This window comes from Hemitrygon akajei, chromosome 16 (genome assembly GCF_048418815.1).
Source record: "Hemitrygon akajei chromosome 16, sHemAka1.3, whole genome shotgun sequence".
Classification (NCBI taxonomy): domain Eukaryota; kingdom Metazoa; phylum Chordata; class Chondrichthyes; order Myliobatiformes; family Dasyatidae; genus Hemitrygon; species Hemitrygon akajei.
This window is the reverse complement of record NC_133139.1, coordinates 50,013,642-50,034,737: the sequence shown is the minus strand read 5'-3', so window position 1 is coordinate 50,034,737 and position 21,096 is coordinate 50,013,642. Positions and strand designations below refer to the sequence as shown.

Genomic DNA, 21,096 nt, shown 5'->3' with positions numbered 1-21,096 from the left:
TATGATGTTAAAAGCCTGTTGTGTTGCTTTTCTGAGCTCTGTGCCCAGAAAATCGGCACCCGAAAGGCTCAGGTCTCTGGATACACAGTCCACGGCAGCTATCCCGCTGCTCCCAATGTTCCTTGTTTGTCCTCCTGGAGTGCCTCTCTTGCTAGTCAGAGGCACCGGCGTAGAATCAGCCCGTCTCCAAAACCATGAAAATCTGGCAGTTGGAGCCTAGATGTACGGCGAACTAGAATAAGCGAGACCTCGCAGTGGCCACCTATTTTAATTCCACTTCCCATTCCATTCCGATATGCCCATCCATGGCCTCCTCCACAGCTGGCACAAGGCCACACTTAGATTGGAGAAACAACACCTAGCCCTACACCTCCACCCTCACTACCAATCAGGGCCCTAAACAGTCGTTTCAGGTGAGGCAACACTTCACCTGTGAACCTGTTGGGGGTCATATACTGTGTTCGTTGCTCCTGGTTTGGCCTCCTGTATATCGGTGAGACCCGACATCGATTGGGAGACTGCTTCGCCGAGCATCTATGCTCCGTCCACCAGAACAAGTGGGATCTCCCAGTGGTCACCCATTTTAATTCCACTTCCCATTCCCATTCCGATATGTCCATCCATGGCCTCCTCCACTGTTGTGATGAGGCCACACTTAGGTTGGAGGAACAACACCTTATATTCCGTTCGGGTCGCCTCCAACCTGATGGCATGAACATCAACTTCTCAAACTTCCAGTAATGCTTCTGCCCCTCTTTGTTCACCATTTCCCATCCCCTTTTCTCTCACCTTCTCTCCTTGCCCACCCATCGCCTCCCTCTGGTGTTTCTCTACCCTTTCTTCCACGGCCTTCTGTATCTTTTACCAATCAACTTCCTAGCTCTTTGCTTTATCCCTCCCCCTTCAGGTTTCACCTATGGCCTAATGTTTCTCTCTCCCCTCCCCCACCTTTCAAATCTTCTCCTCAGTTTTTTTTCTCCAGTCCTGCCGAAGGGTTTTGGCCCAAAACATCGACTGTACTTTTTTCCATAGATGCTGCCTGGCTGCTCAATTCCTCCAGCATTTTGTGTGTGTTGCTCGGATTTCCAGCGTCTGCAGACTTTCTCTTGTTTGTGATTTAACTAGGGAGAGGGTAGGACCACTCAAGGATAAAGGGGGGGAACATTTGCTTGGATGCAGAGGATATAGGTAAGTTCCTTCATGAGTACTTTACACATCAGTATTTACCAAGGAGAAGGTCACGGAGAATTGGGAGATTGGTGCCGAGCGTGTTGGTATGCTGGGACTTTTTGAGGTAAAGGAGGAGGTTATGATGGGTCTCTTAAAGAGCATTAAGGTGGATGAGTCCCCAGGCCTGATCGATATACCCCAGGTTACTGAGAGAAGGAAAAGAAGAGATTGCTTTGTGCCCTCTCTAGTCACAGATGAGGTCCCAAAAGATTGGTGAGTAGCTAGTGTTGTTCCATTATTCAAGAAGAATACCAGGGATAATGTTGGAAACTGTCTGTCTCATGTCAGTGGCAGTTACTGGAAAGAATTCTTAGGGATAGGATTTATAGGATTTGGAAAACACGGCTAATTAGGGAGAGCCAGCACGGCTTTGTTCGGGTTAGGTTGTGACTTAATAATTTGATTGAATTTTTTGACAAGGTGACAAGGGTGATTGATGAAGGTAGAGTTGTAGATGTAATCTACATGGATTTTAAAGGCATTTGACAAGGTCCGTCATGGGAGGCTCATCCAGAGGATTAAGATGCATGTGATCCATGGTGAATTGGCCACTTGGATTCAGAACTGGCTTGCTCATAGAAGGCAGAGACTTATTCTAGCTGGAGGTCTGTGATTAGTGGTGTTTTGCAGGGATCTTTACTGTGACCTCCGCTGTTTGTAATATGTATAAATGACCTGGATGAAAATGTAGATGGACTGGTTACTATGTTTGCAGATGATACTAAGATTTGAGGATAACAAGAAGACTGGTGACAAATACACTGGCAGATAGATCATTTGCTGATATGGGCAGAAAACTGGCAAGACCCTTAATGTTGTTGATGAAAAAGGGATCTTGGGGTCCAAGTTCATAGCTTCCTGAAAGTGGTAATAGATTGATAGGGTGGTTAAGAATGTATATAGCATGCTTGGCTTTATTAGTTGAGGCACTGAGTTCAAAAGTCAAGACACACAAAATGCTGGTGGAACACAGCAGGCCAGGCAGCCTCTATAGAAGCTGCCTGGCCTGCTGTGTTCCACCATCATTTTGTGTATGTTGTTTGAATTTCCAGCATCTGCAGATTTCCTCATGTTTGCTCTTTAAATTCAAAAGTCAAGAAGTTATTTTGCAGCTTTATAAAATTCTAGTTAGGCAGTACCTGGAGTTTTGCATACAGTCTGGTTGCGTCATTATAGGAAGAATGTTGAAGGTGCAGAAGAGGTTTACCAGGGTGCAGTCTGGATTAGAGGGCCCGTGCTATAATGAGATATGAGGGGTGGGTTTTTTTTGCACAGAGAGTGGTGGATTTCTGGAATGTGCTGCCTGTGGTGGTGGTAGAGGCAGGTGCATTAGGGACTTTTATGAAACATTTAGGTAGGCACGTGAATGTGAAGAAAATAGAAGATATGGGCATTGTGTATTCAGAAGGAATTAGTTTAGTTGGCCAGTTGATTACTAACTTAATTGATTCAGCACAACATTGTAGGTTGAAGGGCCTGTTCCTGTGCTGTACTCTTCTATGTTCTAATCCTATGTCAGTGATCCCTAAATGGCCATAACATTTCTATTGTACAATTTTCTGAAAACTTCTGTTCCCAGTTTACACCCCAGGTTCCTGCCTAATAGTAACATAATTAACCCTCATCCAATTGAATACCCATACCATCTGCTCCTATCCTTGTCCAAGGTTGTGCTATAGGTCAGGGGGTTATGGTCATTGTCTTCAAAATGCATTATCATTGAGAAATCTGTCACCTGAGCAGGTTCATTCACTTGTTCTCGATCCAGTATGGTGTCTCCTTAGCTTGTCCACATAATTGTGTCAGGAATCCTTCCTGGATACACCTAACAAATTCTGCTCCATCTAAACCTTTTGCAGCAACGTAGTGCCAGTCAATATTAGGAAAGTTGAAATGATTGTGATACCAGACACATTATTTTTTGCACTATTCCATGATCTGCTCCTCATTGTCCCTGTTGCTATTGGCAAGCCTGTAGAATACTCCCAATAGAGTGACTCTTTCCTTCTGGTTTCTTACTTCTACCCATGACGATTCAGAAGATGAACCCACCATGACATGATGCCTTTGATATTATTGCTGATTAACAATGCCACTCTCCTACATCTTCTGCCTCCCTCCCTGTCTATTTGAAGCATCTAAACCAGCAGCCATTCCTGCTCTTGTGACAGCCACAACAGCTTTGTATTGGCCACAACATTGTAGCTTCAAGTGCTGATCCATTCTCTTTAATTTCATCACTCTTGTTCCTGATATTTCTTGCATTAAAGTAAGCACATTTCATCTCATCCAACTAGCTACATTCTGCCCTACCCAGTGCCTATCCTTCCTGAAGTTTCTCTACACATTGCATCTACCTTTACACAAACTGTTCCATCATCCGACCTGTGACTGTAGCTCCTATCCCTCTGCCAACCTAGCTTAAACCCACTCTAACAGCACTAATACACCTTACTGTAAGGACATTGGTTCAGAGTAATCTGTCCATTTTGTATAGGTCATACCTTCCCCAGAAGAGGTACCAATAATCCATGACCCTGTCCTCTGCACCAGTTCTTCAGCAACACATTCGTCTGCCATATCTGCCTTACCATTTTATTCTTACCCTCATTGGTATAGGTATCAACCCCAAAATTACTACCTTTTGAGGACCTGCTTTTTAGCTTCCTTTTGAGTGTCAGCAGGCGGTGAAAAAGGTGAATGGTATGTTGGCATTCATGGCAAGAGGATTCAAGTACAGGAGCAGGGAGGTTCTACTGCAGTTGTACAAGGCCTTGGTGAGACCACACCTGGAGTATTGTGTGCAGTTTTGGTCCCCTAATCTGAGGAAAGACATTCTTGCCATAGAGGGAGTACAAAGAAGGTTCACCAGATTGATTCCTGGGATGGTAGGACTTTCATATGAAGAAAGACTGGATTGACTAGGCTTATACTCGCTGGAATTTAGAAGATTGAGGGGGATCTTATTGAAACGTATAAAATTCTAAAGGGATTGGACAGGCTAGATACAGGAAGATTGTTCCTGATGTTGGGGAAGTCCAGAACGAGGGGTCACAGTTTAAGGATAAAGGGGAAGCCTTTTAGGACTGAGATGAGGAAAAACTTCTTCACACAGAGAGTGGTGAATCTGTGGAATTCTCTGCCACAGGAAACAGTTGAGGCCAGTTCATTGGCTATACTTAAGAGGGAATTAGATATGGCCTTTGTGGCTAAAGGGATCGGGGGTATGGAGAGAAAGCAGGTACAGGGTTCTGAGTTGGATGATCAGCCATGATCATACTGAATGGCAGTGCAGGCTCGAAGGGCCAAATGGCCTACTCCTGCATCTATTTTCTATGTTTCTATGTCCTATATTTGCTCTTCACATATCATGTAAAAGGAGCACACCACTGTCCTGGGTTCCATTCTTGCTGCTCTACCTTTGCTTTAAAATTGCTTTGTATATCCAAGACCAGGTCATTAACTGTAGTGGTAGTTAATAGACTATTCCTGTGCCATTTATCCACTTCCATATGGGAGAAGTTCACATACTGTATGAACAGAGTTATCAAGTTGAGTTGAATATCCTGCATGCTTGCGGATAAGGTTATGGAGTACTTGTTGACACAGGACAAGATAGGACAAAGTCAGCATGGTTTCCTTAAGGGAAAATCTTGCTGACGAACCTGTTGGAATTCTTTGAGGAGATTACAAATAGGATAGATGAAGGGGATGAAGTGGATGTTGTATATTTGGATTTTCAGAGGCCTTTGACAAGGTGCCACACATGATGCTGCTTACCAAGTTAAGAGCCTATGGTATTACAGGAAAGTTACTAACATAGTTATAGCACTGGCTGATTGGTAGGAGCCAGCAAGTGGGAATAAAAGGATCCCTTTCTGGTTGTCTGCCAGTGACTAGTAGTGTTCTGCAGGGGTCAGTGTTGGGACTGCTTCTTTTTATGCTGTTTATAAATGTTTTAGATGATGGAATAGATAGCTTTGTTGCCAAGTTTTGGATGATACGAAAACTGGTGGGGGGGCAGGTAGTGTTGAGGAAATGGGAAGGCTGCAGAAGGACTTAGATAGATTAGGAGAATGGGCAAGAGAGTGGCAAGTGAAATACAATGTTGGAAAATGCATGGTCATGCACTTTGGTAGTAGAAATAAATGTGTAGATTTAGTAAATCTAGTAAATAAATTTTAATCACCTGTCTCCGTAAGTGTCCTGAGTAGTGGGAAGTTTACATCTACAGATGCACTGAGTTGTCCGCACCACTCTCTGCTGATACCTGTGATTGAGGGAAGTACAGTTCCCATACCAGGCAGTAATGCAGCCAGTCAGGATGCTCTCAATTGTTCCCCTATAGAAAGTCCTTAAGATTTAGGGACCCATACTAAACTTCAACTGTCTGAGGTGGAAGAGGCGCTGTTGTGCTTTTTCACCACACAGCTGGTATGTATAGACCACGCGAGATCTGTGGTGATGCGTATGCTGGGGAACTTAAACTGTTCACCCTCTCAGTACCTGATCCATTGATGTCTCCATTCCATAACCAGCTCCTTTGTTTTTGTGACATTGAGGAAGATTTTTTTTTTTGCTTGACACCACTGTGTCAGGGTGATGACTTCTTCTCTGTAGGCTACCTCATTATTATTTGAGATAAGGCCAATCAATGTAGTATTGTCAGCAAATTTAATTAGCAAATTGGAGCTGTGGGTGGCGTCATAGTCATGGGTATACAGAGAGTAAATGAGTGGCTTAGGGCATAGCCCTGAGAGACATCTGTCTTGAGGGTCAGAGGAGTGGAGGTGAGGGAGCCCACTCTTACCACCTGCACCAATGCACTATTAACATTCATTTCAAGAGAATTAGAATGTAAAAGCAAAGATGTAATGTGAGGCTTTATAAGGTGAGCAGTTTGGAGCCTGTTGGAGAGGGTCCAGAAGAGGCTTACAAGAATAATCCCAGGAATGAAAGGGTTAACTAAAGTATGAGTGGTGTTTCAAGGTTCCACAAATGTACTAGCTGGATTTGAGAAGAATGATGGGGCATCTCATTGTAACCCATCAAACATTGAAGGACTTAGAGTGGACGTGGTGAGGATGTTTCCTATAGTGAGGGAATCTGGGACCCAAAGCCACAGCCTCAGAATACAAGGGAGGCTCTTTAGGCAGAGATAAGGAATTTCTTTAGCCTGAGGTTTGTGAATCTGTGGAATTCATTGCTACATATGGCAGTTGGGGCCAAGTTATTGGGTGTATTTAAAGTGGAGATTGAAAAGTTACAGGAAAAAGGCTGGAGAATGGGGTTGAGAGGTATAGTAAATCAGCCATGATGGATTGGCGGAGCAGACTTGATGGACGGTATGGTCTAATTCTGCTTCTATGCCTTATGGTCTTGTGATTTTATTGAAAGGTGGGGCAGGCTTGAAGGCTCCAGTAGGTTATACCTACTCAAGTTTTAGCATTGCTCTTCAGTATTATTTCTTTCCTGATAAAGAATAAAGTGTAGCGTAGTGTTTAGCACAGCGCTGTACAGTACAGGCGACTGGGGTTCAATTCCTTCCGCTGCCTGTAAGGAGTTTGTACATTCTCCCTGTGACTGCATGGGTTTCCTCCCACAGTCCAAACACTGGTAGGTTAATTAGTCATCGTAAATTGGTCCATATTTAGGCTAGGTTTAAATCAGAATTGCTAGGAGTCATGGTTCAAAGGGCTGGAAAGGCCTATTCCGCAGTGTATCTCAGAACAAACCAATAGATACATAAATAACCAAGCCTATCATTCTTATTACCTTCATGTAAATTAATACTTCCTCTATTAAAATCCTAATGTGGTGCTCAGTAATTAATTGCTTAAGCTGTACCAAAACTTCAAATAGATTTATGTGTAATATCCTGTGGAACAGGAGTATCACTGTTCTAAATATGATCATTCAATTGTGATTTGTTGCTGGACTTCACTGGGCTATTTTAATTAGTTGTTGGTCGGTCATGATTTATTAATAAGTTTGGATGCTTACTGTCATATATGAGTTTGTTGCATAACTAAAAGTAACCTCTGCAGCAACTTTCAGTTTTCATTTCATGGCTGGTTCTTTGGACATGCTAGTGCTTGAATGTGTGACTTAATGAAAGGTTTCACTCTTGGAACTTCCTGTTCTTTGTTTACTAATGACTTACCTTTTGTTTTATTTTGGCAGCATGACAGCAGCAGTCCCTTATTAATAACACCCTCTCCCTCTTCAGATGTGCACTGGGCTGTAAGGGTGAGTTGGGTAACTGACCATGCAATTTTGGTTGATTTGAATGGATTAGATTTTATAGAGCAGAAAACCAGTCCAAATTGGATGAGTTGATAGTAGCTTTTGGTAATGGACCTATTAAAAATAACTCTTCTCAACTGTATTGCTAATAAGAAATGACTCATGGTATGCAGCAGTTCCAGCTTGACATCTGTTAAAGGTCTCAGTGAGGAGAAATAGAGCAATATAATAGTGCAGAGAGAGTTCTATCATAAGGTTGGAATGAAAAGAAAACTTTGTTCTGTTTTGGGAATACGCAATCACAATTCTAGGTGTCTGATGCAAATTCAAAGAGTGCTATGCTTGTGGAACCAGTTCATGGATGGCATGGGTCAGTTAGGGTTCAAAGCTCAAATTTATTGTCAGAGAAATGTATATGATATACATCCTGAAATGCTTTTTCTTCAGTTAGGTGTGTATCTGTGATTTTCATTATCTTTCTCTCTTTTTTTGATGGGGTGGAATAACATCTTATGAAGACAGATTTTCAAAATTCATACCAAAAAAAACTTAAAGCTAATCTGATTAAGGTTTATAGATACATATAAAGAAAATACCTCCCCTAATAGGAATATCCCATCTGTGTGTAACTAATTATAAAATAGTTACTCCAATTGCTCATTAATCAAATAAAAAAAACTAATTTTTTTACTTTTACTCAGATTGTTTAAAATTTAAGGCCTTGTTACCTGAGATAAATGTTCTAGTTTAAAGGCTTCTGTGTACACAAGGAGGGTAAGTAAAAAGGAAGTGAAGAAAGCAATGAGGTATTTAGAGTTAACATAGTGTATGGATCCAGAAACCTACATAACCCTCCATTTTTCTATCCATGTGCCTATCTAAAAGATGCATAAATGCCTCTATTGCAGCTTCCTCAACCACCACCCCTGGCAGGGCATTGCCATGCACCCACCACTCTCTGTAAAGAACTTACTTCTGACATTCAAAGTCCAAACACAATTGATATTGGATCTCTTCTTGGCAAATAGATCATAAGTTGGATGGAGACATAATTGTTTCAACACTTTGGTTTAACATTTAAAGACAATACATAGGGTGCTAAAGTGAGCAGCAATGAGACAGAGAAAGGATAATTGTCATTTGGGTGAAGAGTATATAGAGTAAATTTAAAAATTTATAAAATCACAAACTCTGAGGCTGACATGAAAGCATCCTTCAGGAGGATGAACCCCTGGAAAGCTGCTGGCTCAGATGAAGTATCTGGCCAAATGCTAAAGTCCTGTGCTGATCAACCGTCTGGGGTATTTGCTGATATCTTTAATCTCTTGTGTAGGCAGTCTGAGGTACCTACCTTTTTCGGGCAGGATTCGATTATACTGGTACCTAAGAAGAATGTGGTAACCTGCCTCAAAGACTTATCACTTAGTATCACTTACTCAAGGTTTCCCAACCTGGGGTCCTAGGGCACCTCAGTTAATGGTTGGGCTCCATGGCATAAAAAAAGGTTGGGAACCCTTGACTTATATACATCCTATGTGATGTAGTGCTTTGAGAGCTTGGTGGTAAAACCTATTAACTTCTGCTTGAGAAGTGATGTGGATCTGCTTCATTTTGCCGACCATAACAACAGGTCAACAGCAGATACTATTTCATTGGCTCTTTGCTCAACCCTGGAACAGTACTGACGATTGTGGGTAGAGCTCTTTTTATTGTCCTATCTTTGAGGAAAATGGGTAAACACCTAATTATTATAGTTACATAAATGAGAGATGATTATTGGTGAGAACAGGACAGAAAAGAAGAAAAGTTTGATTACTGAAGAATATGATCAGCTAAGAAATGTCTCATTCCTTTTATTGAAATATGAGAGATGATATGAAGTAAAATACAGATGGAGCAGATGCTGAAGTCCTGCTTTGAGGGAAGGTTGGCTTCAATATCATAGAACACGTGGCAAAAGTAGACTGGGAGCAGCTATTGATATGGAATGAGGAATTAAACACTAGAGGAGATTTTTGAAGTTCTACTTGACATTTGACCATCTTTTTGAAAATACTCTGAGCACACTAATGAGTAAGTGAAGCATTGAAAGAAGCCAAGTTTTGCATTGCCTCTAAAGAATATAGGGATATTAATTTGTTTTAACCACTGCACTAAGAAGAGGTAACATTACTTGTTATTTGTCCTTCGGAGTCGAAGACGACCACGACTTCTGTCAGGTGGAGGGTTTGTGACTGTGGGTCTGGAGGTGACTGGTGAGGCCAATCTGGGCCCTGAAAGCTCGCCCACGTGTGGGACACATGAGGGTAGGTGCTGCAGTGGAAGTGGAGGTAGTTTGAGCCTTGTGTGTGGCGCGTTTCCTCTGAGCCTCTGCAGTGCATCTGATTTCTGCTGCATACGCTCCTTTAGTGGTCCTGCTCCACCAGGTTGGGCAGTCCAGAGCAAGCGATTCCCAGCTACTGGGATTGATGTTGAGGTCTTTGAGGGATACTTTGAGGCAGTCTTTGAAACGTTTCTTCTGCCCTCCAACTGAGTGCTTGCCCTGGCTCAGCTCTCCATACAGCAGCTGTTTTGGTAATCGACTGTCAGACATCCTGACGACATGGCCAGCCCATCTGGCTTGGGCTTTCTGTAGGAGGGTGTAGACGCTGTGGGTGCTAGCCCGCTCCAGGACCTTCGTGTCTGGGACTTTGTCTTGCTATCGTACATGGAGAAGTCTGCGGAGGCAGCTCAAGTGGAAGTGGTTGAGCTGTTTAGCGTGTCTGCTGTAGACAGTCCAGGTCTCACTGGCATAGAGGAGGGTGGTGAGAACCACTGCTCGGTAGACCTTCAGCTTGGTGGTAAGGCTGAGTCCTCTCTGCTCCCATACATTCTCACGGAGTCTCCCAAAGGCGGCACTGGCTTTGGCAATTCTGTTGCTGATCTCTGCATCAATGTTCACCGCTCGTGATAGAGTACTGCCCAGATAAGTAAAGCTGTCGACTGCCAGTAGCTTCTGCCCCTTTACTGTGATGTGTGGTTCCTGGTAGGGCTTTCCGGGTGCGGGCTGGTACATAACTTCGGTCTTTTTGGTGCTGATTGTAAGTCCGAAGTTGTCACAGGCTCGTGAGAGGCAGGCCATTTCTCTCTGCATCTTCTGCTCTGTGCTGGCGTTGAGGGCACAATCATCAGTGAATAAGAGGTCTCTGACGACGGTCTCCTTTACCTTTGTAACAGCCTGTAGACGCTGGAGGTTGAATAGCCCACCGCCAGTCCTGTATCTGACGTGTATACCATCCTGACAATCACAGAAGGCATCAGTCAGCATAGCAGAGAAGACCATGCTAAAGAGTGTAGGGGCGAGAACGCATCCTTGCTTCACACCGTTCGTCACTGGGAAGGCTTCTGACTTGTCACCATCATCCAAAACTTTCACTATCTTGCCATCGTGGAACTGCCGAACAATTGTGATGAACCTGTTAGGGCAGCCAAACTTCTCCATTATCTTCCATAAGCCATCTCTGCTGACCGTGTCAAATGCCTTGGTCAGATCGACGAAGGTCATAATGAGGTCGCTGTGCTGCTCTTGACATTTTTCCTGGAGTTGGCGTGCAGCAAATATCATGTCGACAGTTCCATGCTCTGCACGGAAACCATGGATAGACATATCAGAATGGAAATGGGATGTGGAATTAAAATGTGTGGCCACTGGGAGATCCTGCTTTCTCTGGTGGACCGAGCATTTTGACAGTAGGGGAGGCCAGAGAAAGCAGGATGTCCCAGTGGCCACACATTTTAATTCCACATCCCATTCCCATTCTGATATGTCTATCCAGTGCCTCCTCTACTGTCAAAATGAATCCAAACTCAGGTTGGAGGAACAACACCTTATATACCGGCTGGGTAGCCTCCAACCTGATGGCATGAACATTGACTTCTCTAACTTCTGTTAATGCCCCTTCTCCCCTTCTTACCCAATCCCTGACATATTTAGTTGTTTGCCTGTTCTCCATCTCCCTCTGGTGCTTCTCCCCTCCCCCTTTCTTTCTCCCGAGGCTTCCCGTCCCATGATCCTTTCCCTTCTCCAGCTCTGTATCACTTTCGCCAATCACCTTTCCAGCTCTTAGCTTCATCCCACCCCCTCTGGTCTTCTCCTATCATTTCTCATTTCCCCCTCCCCCCACTGCTTTCAAATCTCTAACTATCTTTCCTTTCAGTTAGTCCTGACGAAGGGTCTCGGCCCGAAACGTCGACAGTGCTTCTCCTTATAGATGCTGCCTTGCCTGCTGTGTTCCACCAGCATTTTGTGTGTGTTGTCAGTGTAGTTTTTGTATTGTTTCATGTAGCACCATGGTCCTGAAAAAGGTCATCTCGTTTTTACTGTGTACTGTACCAGCAGTTATGGTCAAAGTAACAATAAAAAGTGACTTGAAATGAATGTTAACATTGCATTTGCCTTCTTCACCACTGACTCAACCTGTAAATTAACCTTTGCATCTCAGATTTTTGCAATTTTCGCCCCATTTAGAAAATAGTTTGCACATTTATCTCCTCTACCAAAGTACATGATTGTGCATTTTCCAACATTGTATTTCATTTTCCACTTTTTTGTTCATTCTCCTAATCTGTCTAAGTCCTTCTGTGGTATTCTTGTTTCCTCAACACTACTTGCCCGTCTGCCAATCTTTGTATCATCTGCAACCTTGGCAACAAAGCCATCTATTCCATCATCTAAATCATTGATATACAGCACAAAAGGAAGTGGTTCCAACACTACTAGTCACTGGCAGCCAAGCGGAAAAGAATCCTTTTATTTCCACTCGCTGCCTCCTATGATCAGCCAATACTCTAAACATGCTGGAAACCTTCCTGTAATACCATGGGCTCTTAACTTGGTAGGCAGCCTCATGTGTGGCACCTTATCAAAGGCCTTGTGAAAATCCAAATATACAACATCCACTGCATTTCCTTTATTGATCCTACTTGAGTCTCCTTAAAGAATTCCAACAGGTTTGTTAGGCAAGATTTTCCCTTAAGGAAATCGTGATGACTTTGTCCTATCTTGTCCTGTGTCACTAAGTATTCCATAACCTCATCCTTAACAATTGACTCCCAACATCTTCCCAACCACTGAGGTCAGGCTAACTGGTCTATAATTTTCTTTCTGCTGCCTTTCTCCTTTCTTAAAGAGTGGAGTGACAATCGCATATTTCCAGTCCTGCAGAACCATGCCAGAGTCCAATGATTCCTGAAAGATCATTACCAATGCCTCCTCAATCTTTACCGCTATCTCTTTCAGAACCCTAAGGTGCAGTTCATCTGGTCTGGGTGACATATATACCTTTAGGTTTTTCAGCTTTTTGAGCACCTTTTCTGTTGTAATAGTAACTGTACTCACTTCTCTTCCCTCACACCCTTCAACACCTGATACACTGCTAGTGTCTTCCATGGTGAAGATGAATGCAAAAATACTCATTTAGTTCATTTGCCATCTCCTTGTCCGCCAATATGATTTCTCCATCCTCATTTTCTAGCAGTTGTATATCAACTCACATCTCTTATTTTTTTTATAAGTATGTAAGTACATGAAAAAGCCTTTTGTCCTCCTTGATATTGTTTGCTAGTTTGCTTTGATACTTCATCTTTTCTCTCCTAATGATTGTTTCAGCTGCTTTCTGTAGGTTTTTAAAAGCTTCCCAATCCTCTATCTTCCTGCTAACGTTTTGTTATGTACCTTCTTTTGTATATAATGCCCTCTTCTGCTTTTACATTAGCTTTGACTTCCCTTGTCAGCCACAGTTGTACTATTTTGCTATTTGAGTATTGCTTTGTTTTTGGAATACATCTATCCTGCACCTTCCTCATTTTTCCCAGAAATGCGAGACATTGCTGTCTGCTGTCAACCCTGCCAGAATCTCCGTCCAATTTACTTTGGCCAGCTCCTTTCTCATACCACTATAATTTCCTTTACTCCATGAAATACTGTTATGTCAGACTTTACTTTCTCTCTATCAAATTTCAAGTTGAACTCAATCATATTGTGATCACTGCCTGCTAAGGATTTTTTTTTACTTTAAGCTCCCTAATCACTTCCAGTTTATTACATAACAGTCAATCCAGTATAGCCAATCCCCCAGTGAGTTTAATGACAGACTGCTCTAAAAAGTCATGTCATAGGCATTTAACAAATTCACTCTCTTAAGATCCATTACCAACATGATTTTTCCAATCTACTTGTATGTTAGTCTCCCATGACTATCATAACATTGCCCTTTTGATGCACCCTTTCCATTTCCCATTGTAATCTGCAGTCCATGTCCTAGCTAAACTGCCACCAGGGTCCTTTTACTCTTGCAGTTTCTTAACTCAACCCACAAGGATTCAACATCTTCCAGTCATATGTCGCATCTTTCTACAGTTTTGATGCCATTCTTTACCAGCAGAGCCACGTAATTCCCTCTGCCTACCTTCCTATCCCTCTGATACAATATATAGCGTTGGATATTCAGCTCCCAACTACAACCATCCTTCAGCCACGGTTCAGTGATAGCCACAACATCAAACCTGACAATCTGTAAAAGTACAACAAGATCATCCACCTTACTTTTAAAGTCTGTGCATTGAGGTGTAAGAACTTGAATACTGTATTTGCTACCCTTTTTGATTCTGCATCCCTAATGCACTGATACTCACTGCTGGCAGCAACTTTATCCTAACATCTGCCTGCCCTTCCTGATAGTCTGACTGCACTCTATCTTTGCTTTTTTTTAACCATCCGTCCTATCCTGAATCCCTTCACTCTGCTTCCCATCCTCCTGCCAAATTAGTTTAAGCCTTCCCCAACAGTTCTAATAAATACTTCCTGTGACATTATTGGTGCCCCTCACGTTCAGGTGCAACCCACCCCCTTTGTACTGATCATACCTCCCCTAGAAGAGATCCCAATGATCCAAGAGCCTGAAGCCCTGCTCCCTGCATCAGCTCTTGGCCACACATTTATCTGCCAAATTATCCTGTTTCTACCCTCACTGGCATATGGTACAGGTAGCAATCCAGAAAATATTACCCCGGAAGCCCCATTTCTCAGCTTTCTGCCTAGCTCTCAAAATTCTCTCTTCAGGACTTCTTTGCTTTTCCTTCCTATGTCATTGGTACCAATATGTACTAAGATATCTGACTGCGGCCCCCCCCCCCCCCCCAAATGCTGTGGACACGATCCGAGGTGTCCCTGACCCTGGCACCTGTGAGACAACATACCATCCAGGTGTCTCACTCATGCCCACAGAATCTCCTGTCTGTAACTCTTACTGTTGAGTCCCCTATCACTACCAATACATACAAACAAGCTGGATGAACTCAGCAGGTTGGGCAGCATCCGTTGAAATGAGCAGTGAATGTTTTGGGCCGAGACCCTTCGTCAGGACAAAGGGTCTCGGCCTGAAACGTTGACTGCTCATTGCAACAGATGCTGCCCAACCTGCTGAGTTCATCCAGCTTGTTTGTATGTGTTGATTTGACCACAGCATCGGCAGTATACTTTGTGTTTACTGTTCCCTATTACTACCGCTCCCTTCTCCCTCTCTCCTTTCTGCACCATGGACCAATGCTCAGTGCCAATAATCTGATCTCCATGGCATTCCCCTGGGAGGTCATCCCCCACAACAGTATCCAAAATGGTATACTTATTTTTGAGTGAATGGCCATAAGGGAGCTCTGTAAGTTGTAGAAGTTGATGAAGTTAAAATGAAACCACACCAAGAGAAAAAAATAAAGAGATTTGGTGATCAATTATGGAGAATAAAATTGGCTTTAGAAAAAGGTGAAGACAAGCTGTCAACAATGTGGAAATTTGAGAGGAAGCTATATAACATTGAATGTCAATGAAATGTCATAGTTGAAAACTAACTGAATTGTCCAGGGTGCAGTTGTAACATCAAAATGTTTAAGAGTTTAGAAAGTGCCTAACAAAACATATTAACTCTAGCATAGCCATGGTAGATTAATGTCTCATCCCTTTTATTGAAGTGTGAGAGATAAAATAAAAATGGAGCAGAAATTTAATTCCTGCATTGGGGGAAGGTTGACTTCAGTATCATAGAGCAAGAGACAAAATATCCATGGTGGATATTAATTATGGAATTAACTTTCAAGACTAGTATTGGAATGAATATTTTAAATATTACCTTAATATGAAGTGCTAACTATCTTTATCTCCTCTTCAATAGCCTGAAGAAAAAGCCAAATTTGATGGAATTTTTGAAAGCTTGTCCCCAATCAATGGCCTCCTATCGGGTGACAAGGTCAAACCTGTGTTGATAAACTCAAACTTACCTCTTGATGTCTTGGGAAGGGTGAGCATGATACTGTATATTTCTAACCAACTTTTTCACTGTGACTGTAGTTTTGATGTTGTTAAAATATATACTTCTGAATACATTGTGCAAGGACTGATTTTTAAAACCAGAACATCTTGTGAAGTGCACAGCAGCTGGGCTGCTTGCTTTTTGAGAAGAGGACCCAAAACAGACCTTTGATGTTTAATTTATATGAAAAATGTGGGAAATAGCATATGATGCAGCATCTGTGAAGAGAAAACCAAAGATAGTGTCTTAGATAACGACCTCTGGTGAAAAGCCACCTTCATGTTTGGTGTTCAACTCTCCATAGGTGATAGATATCCATACATAGATCTCCAATGATGTCATTTGGGAATAATCTAATCTTACAATCTATCTTTTTTACATTGCTATAATCAATCTTACCCTTACAAATTCTTGAGGCTGTAGGGTCAGATTTTGCTGGATAATAGCGAGCATTTGAAGGAAATTACAGGTTATCAGTTGCCTGTATTCATAAAATTTTGCCTCTGATGCAGTTGGCTGTCTGTTTCACCATTGCATTCACTGTTGAGTCCAGTAGCAAAGCAGTGACTTCCTGAAGAGGGAGTTTGGATGCACTTTCCTTCTCTTTCCTATGCCAAGGAAGTGAGGTATAAGATCAGTGGCCATAATTTCTGCTCCAGCTTTATCTTATTCATTTGATTAATCCCACTGAGCCTTTTGCAAAATAGCAAATGGTCTCAGACTTAAAATGTAAATTGTTTCTTTCCATAGTTACTGTTTGACCTACTGAGTGTTTCCAGCACTTTCTATTTGGATTTGAGCAGCTTTCGGTTTTGTTAAATTTTTAGGATTTATTTCTCCCTATCCTTTTGCTGTATTATGGCTGTTGTAAAACTTGGTTGAACTCCTTGCCATGAATTTTCTTTCTTATTTTAATCTGAATTAGGTTTGGGACCTTAGCGATGTTGATAAGGATGGCCACCTGGACAAAGATGAGTTTGCTGTGGTAAGTACTTTAATGTTTGTGATGTCGGCCATTTTGCTGGCTGATTTCAAATAGGGTCTTTAAAATATTAATCTGAAAGCACTATAAAGAAAATAACCTGAACAAAAATGTATTCACTTACGGAACTCATTTCAATCTTTTTACTTTTAAACTTGTTTTTGTTGTCTATAGATTGTTAAGGGTTTTTGGACTGAAAGTTCCTATATATGTGTGCATCCCAAAAGACACAATGTCTTTACTGAAAGTTGGAAATTGTAAAGAAAGCAATTGTGTGATTCCTCTCATAAGGGGTTACTTTTTGAAGACAGGGTTGAAAATGAATTATATTCTTTGACCATAATTGAACCTTTCAAAGCCTGCAACCCAAAAAGCTGCAGATGCTGAGTACATACACTACTGATATGATTGGTCTGTGTGGATAATAGGGAACAGACAGTAAACAGCAGAGCAGGATCAAGGAATCTTTTGGCATGTTCCTCCTTCCTTGAAAGTTGCATGAGGAGACTAGTAGAATATTGAATTCTTTGTTAACCATATAACAATTACAGCATAGAAACAGGCCATCTCGGCCCTTCTAGTTAATTGAAGTTAATGAAGCAAATTAATAATGGGAAAAGGAACAAATTGAAATAGATTTAAATTATATAAATCTCCAGTAATTGAAAGCTGAAAGAGGGAGTTTCATGCTTACTAATTTAGAGTGACAGAGGGTCTTTTTTTTTTAGTAATTAAGACTTGTTTATCTGTTGAGGTGCTTAGATATGAACTGGCAGGCCTCTGAGTTTTTCTGTTGAATGTTTTTCTGAGGTGCTGTTTAATATATTGGACTTTGATGGTTCTGGACTATTGGATAACATACTTTGCATCCTTTATTTACTTTTTAAAAAGACGTTATGCACCGGAATGAATTTTTCAGTAAACCCAGTAAGGGAGGGAGGGAACTGGCACCCACTGAGCCAATTACATCCAGATTTCTGAATAGTCAGATAGTGCAGTATCTGAGTTTTACTGAAATTGAATCATAACTCTGATTATACTGTTTTCCCCCCACAAAATCTTTTGGATAAGAATGAGGGAGAACCTCACAGACTTCGTCATTCTTATGTTTACAGTGGATATGCAGTCCAAGAAGTTACCACCTGAAATTTGTTTAATTAACATTCAATGCCTTTTAAGCTTCTGTTATTTTTTTACCAAAGTTCAGATTGCAAATATAGAACTGTTGTTTTTGCTGAACTGTAGATAGATTATCTGTCCTTTTATTATATTTGCAGGCGATGCATCTTGTTTACAGAGCTTTGGAGAAGGAGCCAGTTCCCCCTACACTGCCGTCTGCACTTCTACCGCCATCTAAGAGGAAAAAGCAAGGGCCATCACTTGCTGGTTCTGTGCCAGTTTTACCTGCCAGTCCTCCCCCTAAAGATAGCCTGAGATCCACTCCCTCACATGGCAGTATTAATAGCTTAAACAGCGCGGGGAGCATTTCTCCAAAACACATCAAACAGGTGACTGACAGGAATCATTCTTGCATCTTGATGAGGTAATCTGTATTGTCACAGCTTATTAACTGGTGATAAGATGTATACAAACTCAGGTTTCTACAGCATCTCACGCAAGCAGCTCAGTGGTTTGTCTGTCTTTTATTCCACTCTGTTCAGTACACTTTCTCACCCCAGTAGTATGATTAGAATCTGAAAGTTTTTCTTTGGAAGTTGCTAGTCTTATGAAGTAGAAAAAAGACTAAGCTGTTTTAATTCCTTGAATCTGCCCTACCCTTCATTGAAACCTTAGCTATTTTAAAGCCCATCTTAATATGTCCTTGTATCTCTAGTATCTTTGGTTATCAAAGATCTTTTCAACATTAGATTTTATGTTATCAACTTAGCTCCAACCCATTAATAGAAGATACTTCAAGTTTCCACATATTATTTCATAATTTCATCCTAAATTTAGACCTTGCTTTAACTGCTATCCTTTGTCCCTAGTAGTAGACATGTGAGTTAGTGTACATAGCTTTCTCTAGATTTCTATTTTGTTTCCCTTAATACCTTGATAACTGAAATTAAGCCTGTCATCTGATACCATGACATTGCCCTGGTTGCTGTAACCTCTTCTCATCATTTAAACTCTTACAAGTCCAAGTATTCTTCTGGCACATCTCCCAAGGCTAATTTGCCTACACAAAGATGTGTTACTCAGACCTTAAGGTAAGTGTGTCTAACTAAGGCTATGTATCTCTGTAACATCGCCGCCTTCTCACAAATTCCAATTTTGTAGATTTAAAGGTCAGCTATGGTTAATATTTTCAGTACTGTCCTTGAATGATGAATGTACATATAACTTTTTGGGCACCTTTGTTCCACCAAGTCATAAGCACAACAGATTCTGCAGATTCTGTAAATTCAGAGGAACACATTCATCACGTCAGGCAGCATTTATAAAGCAGAATAAACAGACGATGTTTCTGGTTGACACGCCACATAGGGACTGGATATGTAGAGGGAAGAAGCCAGAATAAGAAGACAGGTGGAGTAGAAGGAGTACATGCTGACAGGTGATAAGTGAAACCAAGTGAGGGGGAAGAAGTTTAGGTGGGAGAGTGGAAAATGAAGTGAAAAGCTAGGAGGAAAAGGTAAAGAGCTGAAGAAGGACAACTCTTTGACAGGAGGATAGAATGGATCATCTGGGAAAGGAAAGGAAGAGGGGCACCAGAATGAGATGATAAGGCAGGGGAGAAGAGGAGGGGTAAGAGGGGAGCCAAAATGAAGAATGGAGAAAGAGAGAAGGGGGAGCAATTACCGAAAGTTAAAGAAATCTATGTTCATACTGTTAGGTTGGAGGTTCCACAGATAGAATATGAAGTGTTGCTCATGGAATAGGAATAGGGAGTGGAATTAAAATAGTTGGCTACCAGGAAATCCCGCCTGTTGCAGCTGGAGCAAAGGTGTGCCTCAGCCAAATGCATAACCAGATTATTAGTTAGCCATCAATTCAATGAGTTTCAACGTAAGGTAGCAGTATCTTGTGAGGGACGTCAAATGCTTTTTAAAAATGTTTATAAGTAAATATTGGCCTCCTTAAACCGACCCCCAGGATTGAGGGTGACTTTAGTCCACTCCTGGTTTGTCAAATTTTAACGGCTAATGAGACCAATTTGAAAACTGCATATATGGCAGGTGATGGCTAACGATGTGCAGTTGAGGTAGTTTGTCAGGTGGTTCCTTCCTTCAGTCACTTAAGCAGGGTTTTCTTGTGAGTTCCTGATGCATGGCCTTAGTAAATCTGATTCACCAGGCATGACTTGCCTATTATAGGCTGTCTAATCAGCTGAAAAATTTCCAGACGTTTGTCTTTAAAAAGGCTGCAGAAGTTGTGAGAAATGTTCGGATAATCATTTAGTTTTTGCTTCTTCACTGTTTATGCTATAATTCACTTTGGGGCTGTAGAGTACAGAACACCCATGGCTAATTAGACCAGATTGCTATTCATTCTGACTATCGGTGATGACACCACCACTATCATGGAACATCAGTATCAGGATGACTCAGCATGCTCTGAGAAGATCTCCAGTGCATCTTGAATGTCTTTGCAAGGCATGTGGGGCCTGGGTGCCTGCGTCCTGACTTGAATATAAAAAAGACATAGGTCATATATTAGCCACTTCCCAACCAGCCATTCGTCCAGTCCTCCATAAAAGTTTTTGCCCTTGAAAATGTTGACCACTTTCCTTACCTTGTCAGTGTTCTCTCCTCAAAAGCAGACATTGACTCAGAAATCAACCACAATCTGAATAGTGTTAGTGGAGCCCATGAAAGATTAAGGAAAAGAGTTTTTGAAGACCTTGACCTGAAGGTCCAAACAAAACTTGGTTTATGGAACAGTTGTCTTAACTACATTACTGTGTGGTGCTGAATCATGGACCATCTACAAAAGGCAGCTGAAATCACTGAGGAAGATCAGCAAGCCCCTGGTGGGCAAAGGAAACACTTCAAAGATAACATCAAAATTGGCCTGAAGAAATTCAATGTCACACCTAAAAACTGGGAAGTCATTGCACAATTGATACATCTTGAGTAAATCTGTTGTGCTGCAGAGAACAAGTAGTAGCTGCAAAAGGAGAGACTGAACAACCAAAAGACCCACTACTAACCACATCCCTGCTTACTCTTGCCCATACTGCAGCAGAATATGTGGATCCCAGATCAGTTTCTACAGCCACCTGAAGACCCACCTATAGACAATCCCTATCCTAACCTGAAGAGAATTGGGTGCATAATCAATATAATGAAAACA

At 41.8% G+C, this 21,096-nt stretch overlaps 1 protein-coding gene across 6 annotated transcripts in view; it reads left to right on the top strand.

Moving 5' to 3' along the window:
- The window catches only part of eps15l1a (epidermal growth factor receptor pathway substrate 15-like 1a), a 487,464-nt gene that overhangs the window by 119,660 nt on the left and 346,708 nt on the right, over window positions 1-21,096 (top strand). For 5 of the 6 annotated variants that reach the window (XM_073068849.1, XM_073068850.1, XM_073068854.1 and 2 more), the window contains 4 exons: window positions 7,414-7,479; window positions 15,681-15,806; window positions 16,744-16,803; window positions 18,078-18,308. In XM_073068849.1, coding sequence (XP_072924950.1) covers window positions 7,414-7,479; window positions 15,681-15,806; window positions 16,744-16,803; window positions 18,078-18,308 — 483 coding nt within the window. The remainder of the gene's footprint in view (window positions 1-7,413; window positions 7,480-15,680; window positions 15,807-16,743; window positions 16,804-18,077; window positions 18,309-21,096) is intronic. The other variant, XM_073068851.1, reaches the window with a different exon arrangement.